Genomic DNA, 22,047 nt, shown 5'->3' with positions numbered 1-22,047 from the left:
GATGAACATATTTTGATAGTGACTTGACACAGATGTCCAGAAATGATCTCATGACAGCACAAACAGCTATACTTGAGACACTTGTGATGTTATTCTCAGCCTGTATTAAATTGTAAAGACGTTTACTGTACCACCCGCAAGCAATAATTTTGGACATGGGGATACATCACCCTGTCTTCCTGTCCCTCCATCTGTCTGTTGGTCTGTCCATAAATCTTGTAAGTACAACTTCTCCTAATCCACTAGATGTCAATGGGAGCACACCATATGAAGGTGTGCATGAAGGAAAAATGCTTCCATTCAGACATAATGAAGGGGAAATAATTGGACTTGTGTGTTTCATTAACATATCATGATACTGACGTTGTAAGCACAACTTCTCCACAAATGGCTTAGGGATGTCAATGAAATTTCACACAATGGTATCACACAATTCAAAGATGTACGCAAAGGAAAATAATTCTGGATTGACATCTTCACATTGAGATAAATGGATTTTGTTGGTTTGTTAAATGCACCACTGACCAGTTAGTTCAGTTGTTCTATCACAAAAGTTACTACCATATCCATATAATACATGCAAGCAACTAGTATAGCACAACAGATTGTATCAGTTTGTGAGCTTGGTCATAGATCTTTAGTTACTATTATTATTATTATTATTATTATTATTATTATTATTAATTGAAGTCCAATCACAAGCTGCTAAAAGTAATGTTTAATGAGCTCAGCCAATCATGCATTTAAATATGAGTAGTGACTGATGACCCTAAAGGCCCGGTCCAACTGGGGAGAGGATTAATTGCGCATGAATTGAGTATACAAATTTCTGGCGTTCGTTGTCGTCTGCAACAAAATTGGCCAAGAATGACAAATGTCTCAGTATGAATTACGGATATATTAATAATGTATAGAGAATATATCACAAACAATCACAGATGTATAATGCATGTATTGAGGAAACGGATCAGACGCATTGCGATTATCACGGAAGTATTATGGATGTATTGAGAATGCATTGCGCACGTGTTGTGGAAGCAGCAGTTGTATTGTGCATGGGCGGCATCTGCACTGCGGTCATAAAAGAAGCGCACTTGGGCTTTTCGGCAACACTATTCACACCAACACCACAGCCTCTGGAGCAATTGCTGGATATACAGCACATAGATTGAGTATGTATTGCGTATGTAAGGCGGATGTCATCCGCAAACAAAATTTTGTGCAGCTCATAAATCCTGGCAACAGAAAAACATGCCTCTGCGAATAATTGCGGACGTGTGCGGATGTCGGCCGACTCATACAAGCATGTTTCACGGATATTGCCGATATTTAGCGAATAGAAACCAAGTTTGTCCACAATTCATGCGCAAATCTTCCTAAATGCCAGTGGAACTGAGCCTTAAACTAGAAGTCCCAAAAAGCCACCAATAACAAAATATCAACTATTCTTCACTGCTGTTTATCAATGTATAATGACCATGGTGCATTTCATCACCGCAGTGGTGATGAAATGCACTAATTACATTTGATGGCATGGCTTGCTGCACAGTCAGTATGTATATCTTCCATACATAGACTTTCATAAATATTGTTTTTCCATTATTTGTGCAATTCAATTGCACATCAGACAAAGTTTAGACCTCTCTCACAAAATGATTTAGCTCTATCCAACATGTCGTCAGATGTATAATAATGGCCCCTCTCTGCTGTCACTACTTCTAACATGTCTGATTCATCAATTCAGTGACAGACATATTGTACATATAATGCAGAAGTACAATATTATGTTTATGTATTAGCACTGAGTAGCTTTTGCATGCTTTTACCCTATCACCTTCTCTCTTTCTTTTAATAAGGGATCTTAAAATGGCTTAAATTAAATATAAAGTAAAACTGCTCATTGTGAGAGAGGTAGATCCGCAGTGCAGTTTAACTCAAAACACCTTGACGACTGGCCTTAAAAGTTCAGATGACCTCAGCCGGGCTTCTCTCACCTGTTTGTTCATGAACACATAGATGATGGGGTTAATGACCGTGCTCGTCTTGGCCAGGACAGATGGGACGATGCTGGCCTCGGGCGTGACCAGGCCTGGTGGCCCAAATGTGGCCAGCAGCGCCATGATGCCGTAGGGCAGCCAGCACAGTAGATAGCAGACCACCATAACGATCACCATGACCAAAACACGTTGCTCACGATTTCTGCTCCTGGACTCATTAAATCCACTCACCTGTGCACAAGAAAAAAGAGAGGAGGGAAGGACAGAATGAGAAATAAGATGACTGTCAGCACGTATTGAAATGTGTTCAGACATTCAGGGTTGTGACTTTTGGTGTTGTGAAACATTTGTATATTCTTCAGCTGGAGGTGATTAAATTGCAGGAGACAGCAGAAAAGGGTACAAAGTCAGAAGGGCTGAGGTGAGTGATGGAAAGATCAACTGAGAGGTGGCGAGAGCAGCAAGAGGTGGGGAAGGTAGTGGCACCTGTGTCAACACCTATTTCTGGTCATCCTCAGCAGCAGAAGAAGAAAATGATGGACTGCACACAGAGCAATTTGGAGATCTGAAATCACTTAAATACCAAATGTATCTACTCTATTTAAGAGCAGTCTCTCGATGATTTTTTATACTCATTGTCTACATTTTGGAACCAAAGAAATCTGGGGTAAAAATAATATTGTAGGGCATTGTGAGTAATCTGTCAATCTTTAAATTTGTGATGTCAGGATAAAATGCGATATATAAAACCAGTGGAGGCTGGTGAAAAACAGTCTTGGTGGGGCTGCTGTGCCAATAGATTCCCTTGCCTTGTCCAGTACAGGCATTCAAGTGAACAGTCAGAAAATTACTAAAATTCCACAATAATCATTTCATGTCCTTCTCAAAATCAGCAGTTTTACAGATAAAGTTAACAATTTACAGCTATATTAGGCCCCATTTCTACTTTGGAAAGGAACAGTATCAAATACAACACTCAAGTTCTTGAGCAAAGAACATTTCACCATTTGACACCAATTACATACATAGTACACCAAACTGTACTGAACTGCCATTATCTTCAGACAAACAGATCCTGGGGTTCACAATGACACCCCCTTAACAAAATAGAATATATCACCAAATTTACACTCTTTCAAAATAGGGAAAAATACTTCAGTTGACAAAAGAACATTATGTACATACAACAATGTTCACACCACCTTCCAAGAGAGAGAGAGAGAGAGAGAGAGAATGTTTGTGTGTGTGTGAGTGAGTGAGTGAGTGAGTGAGAGAGAGAGAGAGAGAGAGAGAGAGAGAGAGAGAGAGAGAGAGAGAGAGAGAGAGAGAATGTTTGTGTGTGTGTGAGTGAGTGAGTGAGTGAGTGAGTGAGTGAGAGAGAGAGAGAGAGAGAGAGAGAGAGAGAGAGAGAGAGAGAGAGAGAGAATGTTTGTGTGTGTGTGAGTGAGTGAGTGAGTGAGTGAGTGAGTGAGAGAGAGAGAGAGAGAGAGAGAGAGAGAGAGAGAGAGAGAGAGAATGTTTGTGTGTGTGTGAGTGAGTGAGTGAGTGAGTGAGAGAGAGAGAGAGAGAGAGAGAGAGAGAGAGAGAGAGAGAGTGAGTGTGTGTGTGTGTGTGTGTGTGTGTGTGTGTGTGTGTGTGTGTGTGTGTGTGTGTGTGTGTGTGTGTGTGTGTGTGAGACAGTGAGAGTGTGAGAGAGAGAGACAGTGTGTGTGTGTGTGTGTGTGTGTGTGTGAGACAGTGAGAGTGTGAGAGAGAGAGACAGTGTGTGTGTGTGTGTGTGAGTGAGTGAGTGAGTGAGTGAGTGAGTGAGTGAGTGAGAGAGAGAGAGAGAGAGAGAGAGAGAGAGAGAGAGAGAGAGAGAGTGAGTGTGTGTGTGTGTGTGTGTGTGTGTGTGTGTGTGTGTGTGTGTGTGTGTGTGTGAGACAGTGAGAGTGTGAGAGAGAGAGACAGTGTGTGTGTGTGTGTGTGTGTGTGTGTGTGTGTGTGTGTGTGTGAGAGAGAGAGAGAGAGAGAGAGAGAGAGAGAGAGAGAAAATTAAGGTAATATTTTGCATGAACATTACTGAGTGGAATGGAGGCAAACTAAAGAAGCTTGAAAAACTTAAATTAAATAACTTGACCAACTAATAACACCAAAACCTTTAAATTAAATTGGTTAAAATTAAATAACAGTGTAGAGGACAAAGCAAATTAAGTTTACAAAACCACTTAATTAAATGCGTTGCTAAACTTGGGTTTGTCTTACTATAAGTGTCTTGTGTGAACTCAGTGGCTGTGTTAGAATTTCTTTAAAAAACATGCAAATTGCTATTTTAGGGTTTTGTTTTATTTTGTTTTTAAACTGAGCAAATAATTTGTTTTAGCGTGTAGAATACTCCAAAGAATATTTCACTTCTGTCGACTGATCCTCATAACGTGTAAAGTGAAATCAAAATACCAGCATGGCTGCAGCTTTGAACACTGTTACAAACAGCCCCGGCCTCCCCTATTACCATTATAACTGGTGATATTTATTGGGACAGCTCCCAATAAAGATCACAGCTTTGACCCCCTAAAAAAAAAACAACAAAACAAAACAAAACAAAAAAATCACTCATTCGTTTTATCTTAAATTTTCACCCTCGTTTCCACACCAGGAGCAACATTCGGGAATAAATCCGAGCAGCTCGTCAGCTCACCTGAGCTGAAGTGGTGGATGCTCCTTTTCATCCGCGCAGATCAGCAGCCTCCGTGACGTGTGAATGAAGCCTGACATGGTTTATAACGAGTCAGACAAACGTCTCTCCTCCAACCGGGATGTGCAACTGTCATTAAACCATGAGAAAGATCTGATGTGCACCTCCATGCGCCTCCAAAAGGATCCCCGCCAAACTTTGGTGTCACTGATTTGATTAATTTTGTCCCGTTTTAAACCTCCGAAGAGTTCTTCAACTTACTCCAGCAAAACACACGGAGACAAAATAAAAATAAATATAACCCAAACGTCGTCGTCACCATCATCTCTTCCTGCCTGACTGACTGACAGCAGCAGCGTCACGTGTATCACTGACTGTAATCTAACGTTCCCGCATTTTTGTAGCAAGGGCTAAAATTCCGGCGCCCCAAAGCCATTAATTTTGGCAATGTTGATTTGCCAAATATTTATTAATTTTCCCTAGCAACTACATACAATTGGTTATTTCGCTGCACTTCAAGGGCGCTTTGAATGAAAGACGAGGAATGATACGTTCTCTGCTTCTGTCGGTGGAAATGCACTGTTGAATGAGAGCCAGTTGGAGGAAGTGTTGCTTTAATCATTCATATTACATGTAGGCACATACTATTAAGTAAAACTGACATTGATAATACTTTTTAAATATATATTATGACTTTTCCTCTCCACATCTAGGAGGGCAGCGCCCGAGCGCCCCCTATGGGCCAGCTGCCACTGTAAAAAACATGAATAGCTGGATTTAACTGGTGCAGACTGCAGGTAAAAGTGGTACAATATGTAGTATTCAGGATCTACTGTTCTCTGAGCAGAAAGCTCCTTCTGATCCTCCTCCTCAACATGAAACTCATGAAAAGCCTGTGCTACTCTTCAGATGATGCCATACTGGGTAGCTAGAGTTCTCTGTATGTCCTTGTGCGCCCAAACCATGATATACCCTGACCAGATCCATTTCAAATGGGGAAATGTATTACTGGCTCCTGGTTTGTTGGGTAATAGCTAACATTTATGTGTCAAGACAATATTGAGTAACTGAGTGCACGTTTTACTAATTGTGGCCACGTTTAAGTAGACTGTGCCTTTGTTTTACTCAAATGATGCTTAAAACATGCGCACAATATAATAGAACATGCGCACAATCTAAAAAAAATTAGTGCACAATATAATAAAATGTGCGCACAATATAATAAAACTTGTGCACAAAATCATAAAATGTGTTCAAAATAATAAAAAAGGAGCGCACAATATAATAAAACGTGCGCACATTCTCTCCATATGCAAAACATTTTGCGGTTGACACTTCCAAGGCTCTGTAAGGACTAATTTCTGACATGATTTTTTTTCGCTGCACTGAGGATGTACACAATCTTTTTATTTTTTTTGGTAGTACACGCATGCACAAGCGCTGACCTGGTTGCATATGTGTGTGTATGGCGCGCGTGGAGTCCAATGATTCCATTGAGACGACGATTTGATTGAGCTAACTGACGCTGCTAATTCTTGTAACACATACATACATATACACACACAAAATCTACTCCGCTGTAAGCCATTTGAAAAGCTCACGTGATTTTTGGCTGGACTGAGGAACAACACAAAGTCTTTCTTTTTTAATTTTTATTTTTTTATTGAAGTCCAAAGTCAGTGCACAGCATCACCAGACTACACATCACAATTTGGACTTCAGCAACAGTGGACCACCAAAATGTAAGTTCCTTTTCTGTTGTTTATAAATTAATGAAATATCAAATAGCAAAGATCTATTTTAGCCATTTCACCTCATGAAATATTCAAAGCATTGAACTCATAAACATTCATTATTTGTATACCATTAAATGATCATGATTCTCCTGAGTTGTCCAAAGAAATCTGTCTGTAACAGTGATGGATTCATTGTGTTATCCTAACAGGATACATAATTATGCACGCCATTGTTTTGGCTTTTGGTATTTTTGTCAGGCAGATATTTAATTCCACTGTGAGTGTATAGCAAACAAATTTCAATATAAAGAGGGTTGGAATTTTTTATTTTTGTTTAAAGTAGATGTCATAAAAACAGGGCCCTCATTTATCAAACTGTGTAGAAAACATTCTAAATGCTGTTGTATGAACAAAATTTAGTATGCGCGTAATCCATCTTTATCAAGAAAGAGCACGCTGGTCATATGCACTTCGAAAAGTATCAGTTGTTGATAAATCAGACATTCTAAAGCAAATACTTATGCATGTTTATGATCATTTGCATTCAGAAACACCCTCAAATCACAAAATATAGTTATGGTGAGGATATGACGAATGCACTTACATTGCCATACAAGTCAGGTCCGATTGCGGGTGGGGGAAATATAACCCAGCAGCACTCAAGGTGCGCTTGTGATGCCTTCAGGCACAGTCAGGACATCAGAATGCTTCCAATGCCCATTTCATGCCGTCCAAATACTACAGCCCCATTTACAAATAGACGGTAAGAGCTCCTGGAAGCGTCCCGGAAGAGTTTTTGGCTGTCTTAAGGATCAAACGCCGTTGTCAACGCCGGCACTAGGGGGCGTGGCTTAGTTCTGGCTTTACCGAGAATCGTCGAAAAAATTATTCAACATGTCGAATAATTCCGGGAGCGCTCCCGGAGAATTCGCGTGACGATGGAGACAACGCGAACAAAGGCGTCTGATACTTTTTAATTGCCGTTTCATCCTGCCCCTTCCTGTAGTGCCGCAGTTTACACCGCCGTAATTGGCGGCCGGCATTATATCCCTAACCAACGGTGTGTAAAACGGCAATAGAGCCCACATCGCCGTCCTCAAAGGCGTTTTAACCGGCGACAGAGGCAGACAAAACGGTGGTGCTAGCGGACAGTACGCCGTTCTAAATGCCACCTCTCAGTTAACGGTGTTCCAAATGGCCGATAGGTGGCGGTCAGTATAAAAATGCTAGCGCACTGCATGCAGGCCTCTCACTCTCAGCCAGCTCCAGATGTTTTTGCAGAGAAGCTCCAATATGCCTCCTAAAAGAAAACTGGCAGTGGCAAGGACTTACCAAGAGGTCTGGTTCAGAAGCAGAGGGTAGCCCTGTGGTGGAGACGAGCAACACGTTGAGGAGGGGGAAAAAGGAAGGAGAAGAAAAGGCTGAGAGATCAGCTCCCTCCCCCTGCAGTGACAGCTGCTTCAGCCTATTACACTCTGGGGGCGGTGCCTATATGCAAACATTCCTGGAGTAACGCAGGATTTGCCTGGATAAATCCAGCGGTACACAGGGCATTATCGGCGGCAGCAGAACACCGCTGTTCTCACGTGCGTCTTAACCTGTGATTGTTAAGACGCGCGTCAGCGACAACCCCCGTTGCCTGACAGGTGCCGGATGCTACGGCGTCAAAACGCCGCTTTATTCGGCGGATTTAGCGGCGTTTTATCCGTGTATTTGCGGCTAGTACGGCGCTCAAAATGCCAGCGAAATGCTCCACCCCTTTCCACCGCGAAAACAGCCAGAACTACCGCGAACTTTGGTCTACGTACTACCCGCCGACAAAACCGTCTATGTGTAACCTGGGCTTACTGCTGCAACCTGTTACCACGCGTTACGATTAATGGCACGTGTTGCAGGAGAATTATCAGGAACCATTACACATGTTCAAGAATAAGTTTCTGCATTGTTGCACGCTGTTACTCATGATAGCGCGTAACAGCGCATCGTTAAGTTCTGTCACATTGTGAATGAGATGAATTGTCTCCACACACACACCCATATTCATCCATCAGCTGCTGAACAATTCAGATCGCTCCAGTTTGCTCCACAGAAGAATCTTGTGACTGCATGTTTAGCTGCGCTCTGTGCCATTGAGTGGCACAGAGAGGAGGAGGAGTCTGAGAGCCAGATGTGTGACTCCACGCGGTTCTTGTCTCACTTGTTTTCCCAAACATCAGGCACATGTAGCAGGTGGAACACCTGCAGGAGTGCGCTGAGGAGCATTGCAACAAAACCTTTAGCCGACTTGGCATCACTGTCGTTCTTCAGCATACTGCAGCAATGAAACTGAATGCGGTGCAGCAGGGTTTAATTGTGCGCACGTCAGAGAAGAATGCTGTCATGCTCTATTAAGGATCACCACTAATCAAGACGGATCAACATGCTCAGTTGTGACCTCCACGACATGAGACGAAATGAGGGTGGTGCGTGACATTCGTGGAAGATTTTTTGACAACCAAAAAGATGCTCCACAAAAATCACGAATATCACGCACCAACACGCACTATTAAGAAACCTATTCAGATGCATTAAGTCACATTAAGAATGTCAGGAATGTGCCAAGAATGATGCAAATATGACATTCATAACGTGTCTTGCCTATGTGTAAACACACCATTAGATTGCAGTCAGACTGCACTCCGACCACCGTTCGATATTTTTCCACCTCGACTGCACCTTGACTGTTTTGCACACATGCAAAACATTCGGGGCAGCCACAGGAATCTGCCCAACTGTTTAGACTACTTTCAGAATGCTGTCTAAAATCCTCAAATGCACCTCGACATTCCGGAAGGTGGGACAAACTTTCATTCGGTGTATTAAAGAGTGAAGAAAATCAGCTTTTGTGAAATGGAGATCAAAATGCTTGTGGTCACTGCAGTGAGACAAAATTCAACTCATAGAAACTCTGCATGATATATATTACCACCCTTGAAAAATGTCAGCTACCTATTTTATAAACATTACCCAATCTAGAACCCGTGGATTGTCCGTATGATGCACAACACACGGACCAAAATTAAGCACCAACTGGTCAAAATGATGCAGATGTCTGGCTCGACCAAGAACCATCATTTCAGTCTTATCAGGAAATTACTAGACAACCAACTTCTCACAGATATAAGGCAATCTTCCAAGGCTTTTATATGGGCAAGATTACCAGCAGTTACCGGCATGTACAGTTGAGTATCATCAGCATAACAATGAAAGGCAATCCCGTAATGCCGCAGAATATGCCCAAGGGGCGCTATATAAAGTGAGAAAAGCAAGGGACCTAACACAGACCCCTGTGGAACCCCAAATTTCATTTTACCAAGACCAGAAGTAGTGTTATTATACACAACACAATAAGAACGACTGGACAAGTATGACGTCAGCCAAGCAAGAACACTTCCAGTAATCCCAAAGTAATTTTCCAGCCTATCAAGTAAAACACGATGATCCACAGTATCAAACGCAGCACTAAGATCCAAGAGCACTAAAACCATTGTGGTGTCCGAATCCATTGCACACAGAAAATCATTTACCACTCTGGTAAGTGCTGTCTCTGTGGAGTGATGTTTTCTGAAAGTAGACTGAAGTGGCTCAAAAAGATCATTCTCACTAAGATTGTCTACAAGCTGCCGTGAGACCACTTTTTCCAGAATTTTAGAACAGAATGACAGATTTGATATCGGCCTGTAATTACTCAATACACTAGGGTCAAGACCAGATTTCTTAAGCAATGGTTTAATCACTGCAGATTTAAAACACCCAGGAACAGAACCAGAGCTTAATGAAAGATTAACAATTTCCAGCACAGTCGGCCCAAGAACGGGCCACAGGTCCTTAAACAATTTTGTTGGTATAGGATCAAATAAGCAGGTTGTGCTTTTGTAGACGTCACGAGCTTTGCTAGCGCGTCTAGTGAAATAGTATCAAATTCTGTAAATCTAGGTGTTACCTCATTATTAACACCCACCTTCACAGCAGGGTGCAGAGATTGAGCCAAAGCATGTTTAGATATGCTCAATCTAATGTCTTCTATTTTCTTCTCAAAGTACTCCAAGAAGTCTTGAGCTATAAACGGAGAAGGACTAACAGGTGACTGACCATGGATAAGAAATGCTACAGTATCAAACAAAAATTTTGAGTTGTGCTTATTTTTATTGATCAAATCTGAATAGTAAGCCTGCTTTGTAGTCCATAGAGCATGCTTATACTCTGCAATTGCATCATGCCATGCAGAGTGGAACCATTCCAGACCTCTAGCCTTCTGCCTGAGGTCCTGCTAGTAACCATTAAACCAATGCAACTGCAGTTTGGGAAGGCAAGGCCTTAATAAAGGAGGTGCAATCTCATCAAGTGTAGTTCTGAGTACCGAATTCAAACCATCCACCAGACTGTCCACTGATTGAGCATTCTGCAAAGTTGAAGCTAAAAGACCAGGCAATCTGGCTTCAAGTTCAGTCCTAGTTGAAGGTTTAATGCATCGCCGCAGTAATAGGCCAGGTTGTTGCTCCACTAAACGCGGTAATGTAAATGTAAACTTAATAAGGGAATGGTCAGAGACCACCGATGCAAGGGGCAGTATACCAATATTCATGACAGCAATACCTCATACCTCCAGGGTATTACCACTAATATGTGTCGAGCCCTGAATACACTGATGAAATCCCAATGCATCTACAATCTCCATAAGTGATTTACACAGGGGATCAGAGGGCCAATTCATATGAATGTTAAAATCACCCATAATCAAAATATTATCAGCATTAGTTGACAAGTTAGAAACAAACTCACCAAATTTATCCAGGAATTCAGAATATGGGCCAGTTGGCCTATAAACAATGACAAAATAACACGACTGATGTCCATGCTTCTGCCCCAAAAAATATGTAACATCATGGGCAGAGCGGAGAATCAGATGCTCAAACGATCCATACCTGTAACCCCCAACAGTTACTAACGTAAACCTAGACTTATAAATAAAAGCAATACCCCCACCCTGCTTCATACCACGGGAAACATGACTAAATGTGTATGCCGGTGGGCACGCTTCATTCAGGGGAAGAACAACTGTAGGTTTAAGCCAGGTTTCACACAAACCAATCATATCCAAATGGTGATCACAATTAAATCATTGATCAACATAGATTTTGAAGACAGTGATATAACATTTCTAAGACCCAAACTAAGGACCTCGGCAGAGTTGACAATTGGACTATTTGGGTTTATGGGTGGTTCCAAAATAACATTTCTAAGATACCTAAAAATAGGTTTAGGCCTGACACAGTCCACACGGATCGCAGGCATCAGACATGAAATATTTAATACAGCAGGAACAACCAGCAGGCCATCCTCGACTCCATTGTCATCCAATGTAGTAATAGGTACTAAAGATGAAAAACATATCTCCCTGTAAATTCTATGAACACGTCTAAAGGAGCAGGCCACAGTCTCAATCTGATAAATCTCCCTCCCAAAAAAAACACTTTCAGCACCTTGGATTGTCCGCACTAAATTCCCCGCTAAACTAGTGGATCCCACACCCACACTCATCCCATATTCTGCGACCTGCTGTATACTCCAAGTGTTACCCTCCCTGCAGAGCCCCATCTATATTCACGGACAAGATGGCAGCTCCCTCTCTAGTAGGGTGAAATCCATCTGGCATCAACAGATCATGCCGGCCCAGAACGAAGGCCAGTCATCAATAAAACCAAAACCGTGTTGTATACAAAACTGTGCCAGCCACTTATTTAACGATAACAGTCTGCTAAAAACCTCATCACCACCCTGGGAGGGGAGGGGACCAGAAACTATTAATCGATGCCGACATGACCTTGTAGCAAGGTCACAAGTCCTCTCTATATTCATTTTTGTAATTTCTGACTGCTTCATCTTATCATTTGTGCCAACATGAATAATTATATGACTGTATTTCATGTCATGTTTCTTGGTCTGTTTACCATTTTGCAGCGTTAGTACCCTGAGGTAAGAGGCAATGTCAGGAGCTCTCGCCCCAGGAAAACACTGAACATCAGCTGGCGTCTGCAACTCAACCTTACGGGTGATGGAATCCCCTATCACTAACACCCTACGTTTCGGCCTGGGGACAGGAGTGGAAGTCCATGGGCTCATAAGACTGACATCAGGCATATCCAGAGGAGGAAATCGGTTCATAGTTCGCACAGGCGAATATAATTTGGGTGCCACAACTGGGCACTGCGCCCCTTGTGACTTCCGTCGAGCCCCACATGACTTCCTCCGCCCGACGACAGTCCAAAAACCATCCTCCCTGGCCGGCCCCTCTTTACTAATGCCAGTAGGCATAACAGCTGGGTCAACATCAACCATGCCCGTAACATCAATGTCCACAAGGCTAATAAGCTGTTCCAACTTACGAACACGGCTCTCCAAAAGAGCCACCCTCTCTGCCAGCATCATATAAAAATTTTTAAAACACCAAAAACACAGAATTTAACCCACTCCTAAAAAAATAATAAAATACTAATAAAACAATAAAACAAAATTCACAACAAATAATTAGCCAAGCTGAGCACAGCTAGCTCAGTTAGCTTAGCATGACTTAGCTTAGCTTGTCCTGAAACGTCCCGACTTTCCTGTAGAGACAACAACTGCCGATGTAAATAGCAGCCTCTACTGCTGCAGCAGACCTGGCTGATAGGCTCCGGCGAAGTCACAGGTCCAGCTGGAAACCATCACCGAGTCACAGTTAGGCTATAAGCTTCCAGCAAGTCACAGTCCCGGCTAGCGGCCTCCCAAAATGAGCCGCACTCAGGCCGACAGACGTCAACTGAGCCACAAAGCCGATTCGCAACTCTCGGCTAGACAGGTCCAATCACCGGCACCAGACAAGTTGCAAAAACTGGCTGGCTGCCTCCAAAGTGCCACAGATGCCGAAAGCAAACAGCACTGCTGGCCACCCCAATGATCCACAAGCCTGAATGGTGCACCAACACAGTCGCAGCCTAGCCAGTGGCTCTGCTCACGCCGCCGCTGATCGCTGTGCTCACGCCGCCGCTGATCGCTGAATCACCAATAAATGTTGACTCATTTTGTTGTCATCCTATCTCACAATTGTTATGTTTCCCAACCTTTTGTTGTTGTCTGATCTCTCCTGTGGTGCTGTCTTCTTCTCCTCATTGCCTTGCAAGAGGAGCTTGTGATTGAAAACACCTTTGATTCATCATCTCACAGTATATCAGCACTGGATTCCCAACCCATCTTCACCAGCTTATTCCACTCTGCTGTGTGATACACTTGGCTTTTGTAGTCTAGTTCTGTTTCAGTAATTACTTTATAGTCTCCCTTCTGTTTCTGTGCAATTAGTGACTTTTTGTAGTTTTCTTCTGCTTGCAGTTCACAGCCATCATTAACTTCACTGGCTTCCGCCTGGCATCTACTGCTTAGTTCTTGGCTTCCCCATAGACCTCCAGTGCCACTCCCCTCCCTGCCTCATCTACAGGTCCAGCCATTGACATTATACTTTGTAATATACACCTGTATTATATGACTACGATATGCGTGCTCCGATTGGCTGATTTCCAGTCTGATATTTTCCCATACCAGACAGTTACCATGACAGTTGGTCCGGATTGCGGATCAGATTCCTTACAAACCAGAAAGCTGAAAACACAATTAGAAAAACCAAGTCGAACATGAACATACTCCATAAATATCTAAACAGCATTTGAAAAACAAAAAACAAAACAGATTAAAAGCTTACTAGCTAACGACTGGACCATCTGTTAGCAAGTTCTTCATGGAGGTGACGAAAGCAAACAGGTTTGACTACGAGCCCAAAACTGACAGCAGCGTTCATATTTGGGCGATACCATAAGTTTGCATGTGTTTATATATATATATATATATATATATATATATATATATAAACACAAAAACACTCCTTGTTTCAAATATGTATACAGTGGTCCCTCGTGAGTTACACTCTAAAAATAACCCGCAATAGGCGAAATCTGCGAAGTAGTCAGCGTTAGTTTTTTTTTACAATTATTATTGATGTTTTAAGGCTGTAAAACCCCTCACTACACACTTTATACACTTTTCTCAAATAGGCATTAACATTTTCTCACTTTTCTCTCCTGTGTAAACACTCTCTTTTTTCTTCTGGGCGAGAAGATTATAAACAGACACACGCAGAACACAATGCACGTGCTCTCCCTTTGCTCAAGTCATGGCCACGGAGCTCTGCGGCTGTGGTTACCGAGACCCAGCGGCGCTGTAGATTTTTCCACAAGGAGTGCTCCGCATCAAAACAGTGAGCGTAGTCTCTGGACCTGTTGCCAGAGTTGTCTGCAGCTCCGCACAGCAGACAGGGGGGTGGTGTGAGTGGCCCGCTGCGGCATTTACTGAGCCCACAGACTCAGTAAGCGCATCGGACGCAGTGAGAGCAATCGCGGTGATGCCAACTGGTGCCGTGACCGGCAAACCCTGATAAGGACACAGAACACAATGCGCTGTTAAAAAAAAAAAAAAAAAAAAGAAGCATGCAAAACTGCACTAAAAAAATCCACGAAACTGCGAGGCCGCGAAAGGTGAACCGCGTGATAACGAGGGACCACTGTAATATCAAAAGTCACATGAATAATTTTACAATTTTGGTATCAACAGTTGCAGAAACTCATCAATTTTTTTCTCTTTTGCAGATTCTTCTTCTTCAAAATTGTAAAATTTTTCTTGTGACTTTTGATATTATAAATATTTGAAACCAATGAGTGTTTTGTGTTCACCCTGTATATAATATCCATATAATAAATGAATTATTAACCTCGTTTGCTCGATCTGTACAGGAATATCAGCCCTCAGTGTTTTTCGCACAGGGCTCACTTTGCTCGGTCCGTACTGTCAACACCTCAGTCTGATATTTTCCCGTACAGACCTTGTGCCTGGTTAATAAGCCTCTATTATTTTTCACCTGTCTACATCATTGCAATTAGCTCTGTCTCATCTGTTTCAGACTGTGATAGGAAGGTCATTTTCCTAATATGACCATACTTTTAGTCATTCCCCATTTAAGGTACTTTCTTTTAATGTAATGCTCATGTGTCGCACATCAAAATGTTCAAAACAATCTCAGCCTTCTGAAGTTGAGACATATATTTGTCTAGAGCACTTTGTAAAAGACATAATTTCACTGTCATGGTTTAAATATGAAATGTATATTTACTCATTCTTCAAATCTTTAGTGAATATACATTTTTGTTCTTGCAAACGAACTGTTTTGATGTTACAAATGCTCTTACCAAAGTCTTCAGGTCACAAAGGTAGTATAATATAAGAATAGGATTTTAAAACAATGTGTAACAAATAACAATAAAAACTAGAAGCACTCAGAGAGTGCAAACCTCCGCCAAGGCCATGGGGTCACTGACGCCATAACATCTACACGCTGTGGAATTATTGAACCTAAAAAAGTCTAACAATGATGTTTGCTCAGTAGTAAAAAAAAAGTTTCATCTGCTGTGACTGGATAGCATGTATCCTTAGCGCTTGGCATCACAGTTTACCGCAACTTGCACCTTTCCCAGAAGCTACTGTCATCTGAGCACTGATATTGATATTGCATGTGCTTATAGACAAAAACAAATGAGACAAAATTCAATTTATTATTCAACTAAACTGCAACTATATGAATTTTTTAACATTTATGAAACACTTCTCTAAATAAATAACAGTAAATTCTGAAATAGAACTATTTTTTTTCAGTGTTGCATGTGCTAAATAATGAAGTGCACCTTCTATATATTCAGTGAAGTGCACCAAAGCAGAATATATGCAACAGTAAGGTGCTGATGTCAGCCTCTGGGTTTTCTGGATCCTAGGCGTGATTCATCAACACCTGGGAGTGGGTTTTGCTCCCCAGCCCTGTATAGTTTGTCATGAGGGATTTCCTCTTTGCAGTGTGTTGTATTTGACATCGTTTACTAACAAGGCCATAGGGTCACTGACCCTAAAGAGATTCCCTCCTTGGCACAGTGATCTATTCAACAATTCAGTGTTACAACCAAAACTATGATACATACACTTTTCTTTCCTTTATATTTGACATCCTTGACCATGAAAACATACCACTAGAACTTGGAATCACTTTTATCTCTTTATTAGTTCAAAAGTTATTGAACTAATAAAGCATGTCTTTTTCCTGGTTCTCTCCCTCAGCCCCAACCAGTCCCAGCAGAAGACTGCCCCTCCCTGAGCCTGGTTCTGCTGGAGGTTTCTTCCTGTTAAAAGGGAGTTTTTCCTTCCCACTGTAGCCAAGTGCTTGCTCACAGGGGGTCGTTTTGACCGTTGGGGTTTTACATAATTATTGTATGGCCTTGCCTTACAATATAAAGTGCCTTGGGGCAACTGTTTGTTGTGATTTGGCGCTATATAAAAAAAATTGATTGATTGATTGATAAAAACGATTTTTCGGTAATGGCGGTTTTCTTCTAGAAATAGCTCCATAACATTTGAAGCAAATCTGATGACACCTTATTGAATCAGTACAGATTCAGCTACAATTTGGTGTTAGTTGTGCATCTCTAGCTTCATTTGTCACCTCACACTGACACATTTTCTATTTTCCTTATATTTTTGCATATTCTGGATCACCAGATCCGGAATCCGCATCCGATCATCACCAAACTTTGTTGTTTGATAGAACATTTGACTATGTTACACCCTAATTTTTTTCAAGCCTTTCTGCCTTGTTACTGTGGTGTTAGAAACTAGAATGTCAAAATTCCCCCTATCCCGCAATGGTGAAGAATCCTTTAAAAAATTCCTGGATCCGGATCGTGATCTGGATCACCACTAAAATTTAATCACTTGTTCCTCTTGTCATTTCCAACCACTCCATAAAATTTCATCAAAATCCGTTCAAAACGTTTTGAGTTATCCTGCTGACAGACAAACAAACAAACAAACAAACAAACAAACTCGACCGAAAACATAACCTCCTTGGCGGAGGTAAAAATATTATGCAGTGCAGCGGCTCCACCTGCTATTTTGGAAAATGATGTCCTTATCGCTGAAGAAAGTTAGTGTTTGTCTGCTCCCAGTGCATTTCTCAGCCTGATCCAGAGGACACCAGAGCTTAAATTAACTTACTAGATCAGCTGGCCCATCTATCGACCCCACTGGGTTAAAGAAATGGGGAAAAAAAAAATTCCATATCTGCTCCCTTAATTGAGTCCACTCCAAAAGTTAATGGGTTCCTCCTTGGCCCCTACACCACCCTTCCATCATGTTTAAAGAACGTCAGCTTAATAGTTTTTCCATAATCCTGCTCGGAGACAGACAACCTGACAACATCCCTGAAAAAGTTACCTCCATGGCAGCGTAATTAAAATATATAAAAGCTGTTCAAGTGAGTTGAGATCTGATGACTGTGAAGGCATGTCACTTTCATACTTGTCAAACTACTCAGTGACCCTTCATGCCCTGCGGATGGAGTCAATCACTGTTTCTCCACTCACTTATTCAGGTTTTTCATTTACATAATTTGTCACTCATCTGTATCTGCTCTGTGTGCTGTGTTGGACGGCTGCCAAAAGTCAGCAACCGTTTCAAACTGTCATCACAGCAAAATGAAAGAGGCGGCTGATCTCAGTTTAGTGATTTACTGCAAGATTGCGCCGTCATTCATCATCAACTTATTGTCTCTTAAAAGTAGATCTGTGCCGTCTAAATATCAGACATTACATCGGGATTGTTGTTTAGCGTATGAAACATTTTCTCTGTTCAGGCAGTCAGTAAGTACATGAGCTCCTTTGCAATCATTCAGCACTTAGTCTCATATCTTTAATTTGTGTGTGATCCATTTCATTTCACTGTATTTATTTAATCAGAGCTGAGCCTGAAGGTATTAGACACCAATTCTGCAGAAGTGACAGAGTGAGAAAGTGGACTGCAGCATGGGAAGCAAGTCAATCAATTCTGGTTTAGATTAGTTTTGATCCACTGTCTTTGATTTTTGTTTGCCATTGCTTTTGTCACAGCTTGTTTTCTGTTCATCACACTTTAGCCACATGTTGAGTTCCGTTCTTGTTTAGTTTAGTTTTGATCCGTGGTTTTTGATTGTTTCATGACTGCTTATGTCACTGGTTTGATTCACCAGGTTTACCACATTAGTCTATGGTATTATTGTGGTATTATTAATAATATCGACTATTCACCATGAAAATACGTTCTCCCTTTTGATGGATTTAATTTTGCTATATCATCATGAAAACTGAAACTCAGGTCAAGAATGACAGCCTCTTAAATGTGATAGGTATTGCCCATGGGCAGGGCAAAATGCCTCTATAGCGCCCCCTTGCATCTTTCAAATACCCCTCCCAATAGGGGTTTTTTGGAATAGGGAGATGAAAATTGGTACACGTGTGACTTGCATAGATGTACAAAAAAGTCTCTTGCACCACTGGTCTACTCCAAACAGGAAGTTGGCCATTTTGAATTGTCGTGTCATTTCGGTGTGATTTCCACATGTTGTATTTGAACGGATTCCTCCGAGGGATTTTGTCCAATGCACTTCAGATTTCTTTCCAATCATCCAGAGACTATACTGATCAAAAGTTATCAAAGGCTTTATTCTATGTCAAAGAGTGAGGCCGCTATGGCGCTGCCAGTTTGACTCTTTCATCGAACATCAAGTCATGATAACTCCTTCATGCTTTGTCTGATTGACTTGAAACTTCACTTGTGTGATGAGGGTCGGCCCCTGAACACAACTGTCCACACCTGGTCATAAGGGGATGCAGTGGCCTGGGGAGGCGGTGGCATGGACACGAGGGCCTGTATATGATTGCTTGCAGTCCTAGTTTTATTTTAAATTTTTGTGGCGAGGCGCTCCATGAAAGTGGCACCTCAGGTGAGTTAAGAGCAGTCTTTAATATTAATATCTTTAATATGATGCGAAGCTCTTACTTTCACTCCTGATTATTTCCCATCTTGAACTTAACTTCATAATGAAATTCATGAAGGATCAGACTAGTATCTCGTGTCCTGGCAGACATGGTGTGTTTGACAAACTGATGGTATTATTTTCTGTCTTGCTTTACAACATCTGGACTGGAACTAACAAATTAATCAATTCATGGCTGTGATTGGAGAAATTATGCACAGTGCAAGCTTTGCATTTTGTATCACCAGTTATCCATCTTCATGATGAAGTGGTATAGAGGAGGATTTTCTTAAAAAGAAGACCTGAAAGTTTAGCTACAAGTTGCCAGAAGGTACATCTGAGATGCAAGCCTGGATTTGATCTGTTTTGGTGAAAGAAAATCCTTCTCTGCTCTACTCCACTATGAAGCTAAGAGTAGTGATGCAAAATACAAAGCTTGCACTGTGCAGAATTTCTCCAATCACAGCCACACAAGCCCATAACCTCTCCTGGGTTGTCTGGGTGTCTTGGTGGCTTTCCTCACTCTTCTCCTTCTTGCACTCAGTTTTTGAGAACTGTCTACTCCATGCAGATTTACCATAAAGTGCCATACTGTTTGTATTTCTTTGTAATTAATGTAAATAAAGTCCAAGACATATTCAGTGGCAGCTTTACCATCAGAGAGCCTCGTCCAAAACTGCCACAAAAGACACCAAACTGTCGTTGATGTTAAAGGGGCAATACACAGTATTAAGAACAGGGGCATGTAAACTTTGGATCAGGGTCATTTGGGTAGTTCTCTTGTCATTTTGATTTAAAAAGAGGAAACACAGTTGTTTGGCAATAAATGGCTTCACCCAACCACAAACCATGAGTGAAAAAAACGTTGTTGTGTTGTCATTCATATTCTCTTAAAAATGGCCAAAAAAGCAAAAATTCTGCCAGGGTATGTAAACTTTTGAGCACAACTGTACATAAAGGGCTATGTCTGTCTGTCTGTCTGTCTGTCCGGGATAAACTCCCAAACTATAATATGTAGCCCTAAAAACTATATATTCTGAACTGAAAATTACCCCCAAAATAGCTGGCTGTGGGTATGACCAGGCAGATTCAAATTTCCAGCCCTGTGTATGTGTTGGCCATCTCTGTTTATTTAATCCCTTCCTTCAGCTACTTTATGTTCTCAACTGTTTTGCCTTCCTGTCTGAATACATTCATTTTATGTTTGTAAAATTGCAATGTAAAAAGAGTGACATACACCACTACCTCAATTTTGATTCATTGATATTTACATTTACTGTTACGTATCTTTTGTGTGTAATTTTGTTAGAAATTTGATTGCAAAACAAATTCTGCATGAAGGACTTCAAATGTGTTTGTCTTTTAACCAAGTATTTCCACTTAGTTTGGGGAGTCCACCTCTTATAGTTCTGCTGGACAAACTTTAGCCCATTAACTATTATATTTATAAGACATCAGCATTACAAAAACAAATGTTGGGCAATTGTTTTGATTAAAATGACTGGCATTTGGCTTATGTCTAAAACATTTTAACCCGGGCAGCACCAGGTACCCCAGCTAGTAATGCATAATCCAGTGATGGAGAGCTTCCACACACATCAACATCATGACATGAAGTTACAGAGCTGGAGAAGCATAAATCAGTCTTTAAATTAATTAAATAGCTCATCATAAATTGTAAATTTATGTACATTTGGGATCTTAGGTATTTTTATATTTATTTTGATAGCACCTGTACCTGGATGTGTTGCTGTATGTGGTTAACTGATAAAAAAAAAAAAATGTTGAAAACATAAGAGGTTCATTCAGTAGCTGTGCATAGTTGGCCCCAAAATGGTGCTATGTTCTCAGATGACACTACTCTTTGAATAAAGGGACTCTAGACATGCTCAAACAATTCATACAGTCCCTCAAATGCAGTCCAAATTGCATGCAAATTGCTGTATGAATATTACGACTGCAGTCAGATTGTGGTAAGACTGCAACTCCACCACCGTTCGAATGTTTTCCAACACAAGTGCAACACGAATGTAGTGTGCATGTGCTCTGGCTCAGATATGTACCGATTGCTGTAAGAATGCTGCACGAGGCATTCGAGTGCAGCTCAAATTTGCATGGATGTCATTCAAATCCTCATTCGTACGGCATTCGGGCTCATCTGTGCTGTAGTGTGAAGGGGGTATAACAAAACATGTGAGAGCTACAATGACAGCTGCCATTCACACAGTAAATTTTGCTGAGTAAAATTTAGACTGTTCAGATAACAATTGATCCTAGTCTAAATAGAGTAAAAAACACTATTGTAGAGTGAAATCAGCTCTACCGGTGTCGCCAACCGAACGGTCCCATCTAGTCAAAGCAAGTGCTTTTACTCCAGTAAGAGTTGATTTTGATTCAGCCCTGTGGTAGAGTATATTTAACTCTATTTAGACTGGGACCAAATATTATCCCTGTCAGGATGTGAGTTTTGGTCTGGTTTTATTTTTATACTTTGGGTTATGTTTGTATTGCTCTGTTGCTTTCTTGTATGTTTATTCTCTTGTTGGGGCTTTCCTGCTTGGGTTTGTCTGTCCCTGTCTCTCTTGTCTCTCTCCTGGTTCTTGATGGTAGGCGTTTCCCTCTCTCTGGCTACACTCAGTCTGGTGTTTTCTGTGCACACCTATTCTCAATTTGCAACTCATCACCTGG

General features: G+C 41.4%; 1 protein-coding gene across 1 annotated transcript in view; it reads right to left on the bottom strand.

The window, feature by feature from the left end:
* Positions 1-22,047, bottom strand: part of tmtopsa (teleost multiple tissue opsin a) — a 345,672-nt gene that overhangs the window by 56,824 nt on the left and 266,801 nt on the right. The window contains exon 3 of the mRNA XM_034183376.1: positions 1,995-2,228. Within this exon, the coding sequence (XP_034039267.1) occupies positions 1,995-2,228 (234 nt within the window). The remainder of the gene's footprint in view (positions 1-1,994; positions 2,229-22,047) is intronic.

This window comes from Thalassophryne amazonica, chromosome 12 (genome assembly GCF_902500255.1).
Source record: "Thalassophryne amazonica chromosome 12, fThaAma1.1, whole genome shotgun sequence".
NCBI lineage: Eukaryota > Metazoa > Chordata > Actinopteri > Batrachoidiformes > Batrachoididae > Thalassophryne > Thalassophryne amazonica.
Note: the sequence above shows the minus strand (reverse complement) of the source record. Positions and strands in the feature narration are given on the sequence as shown.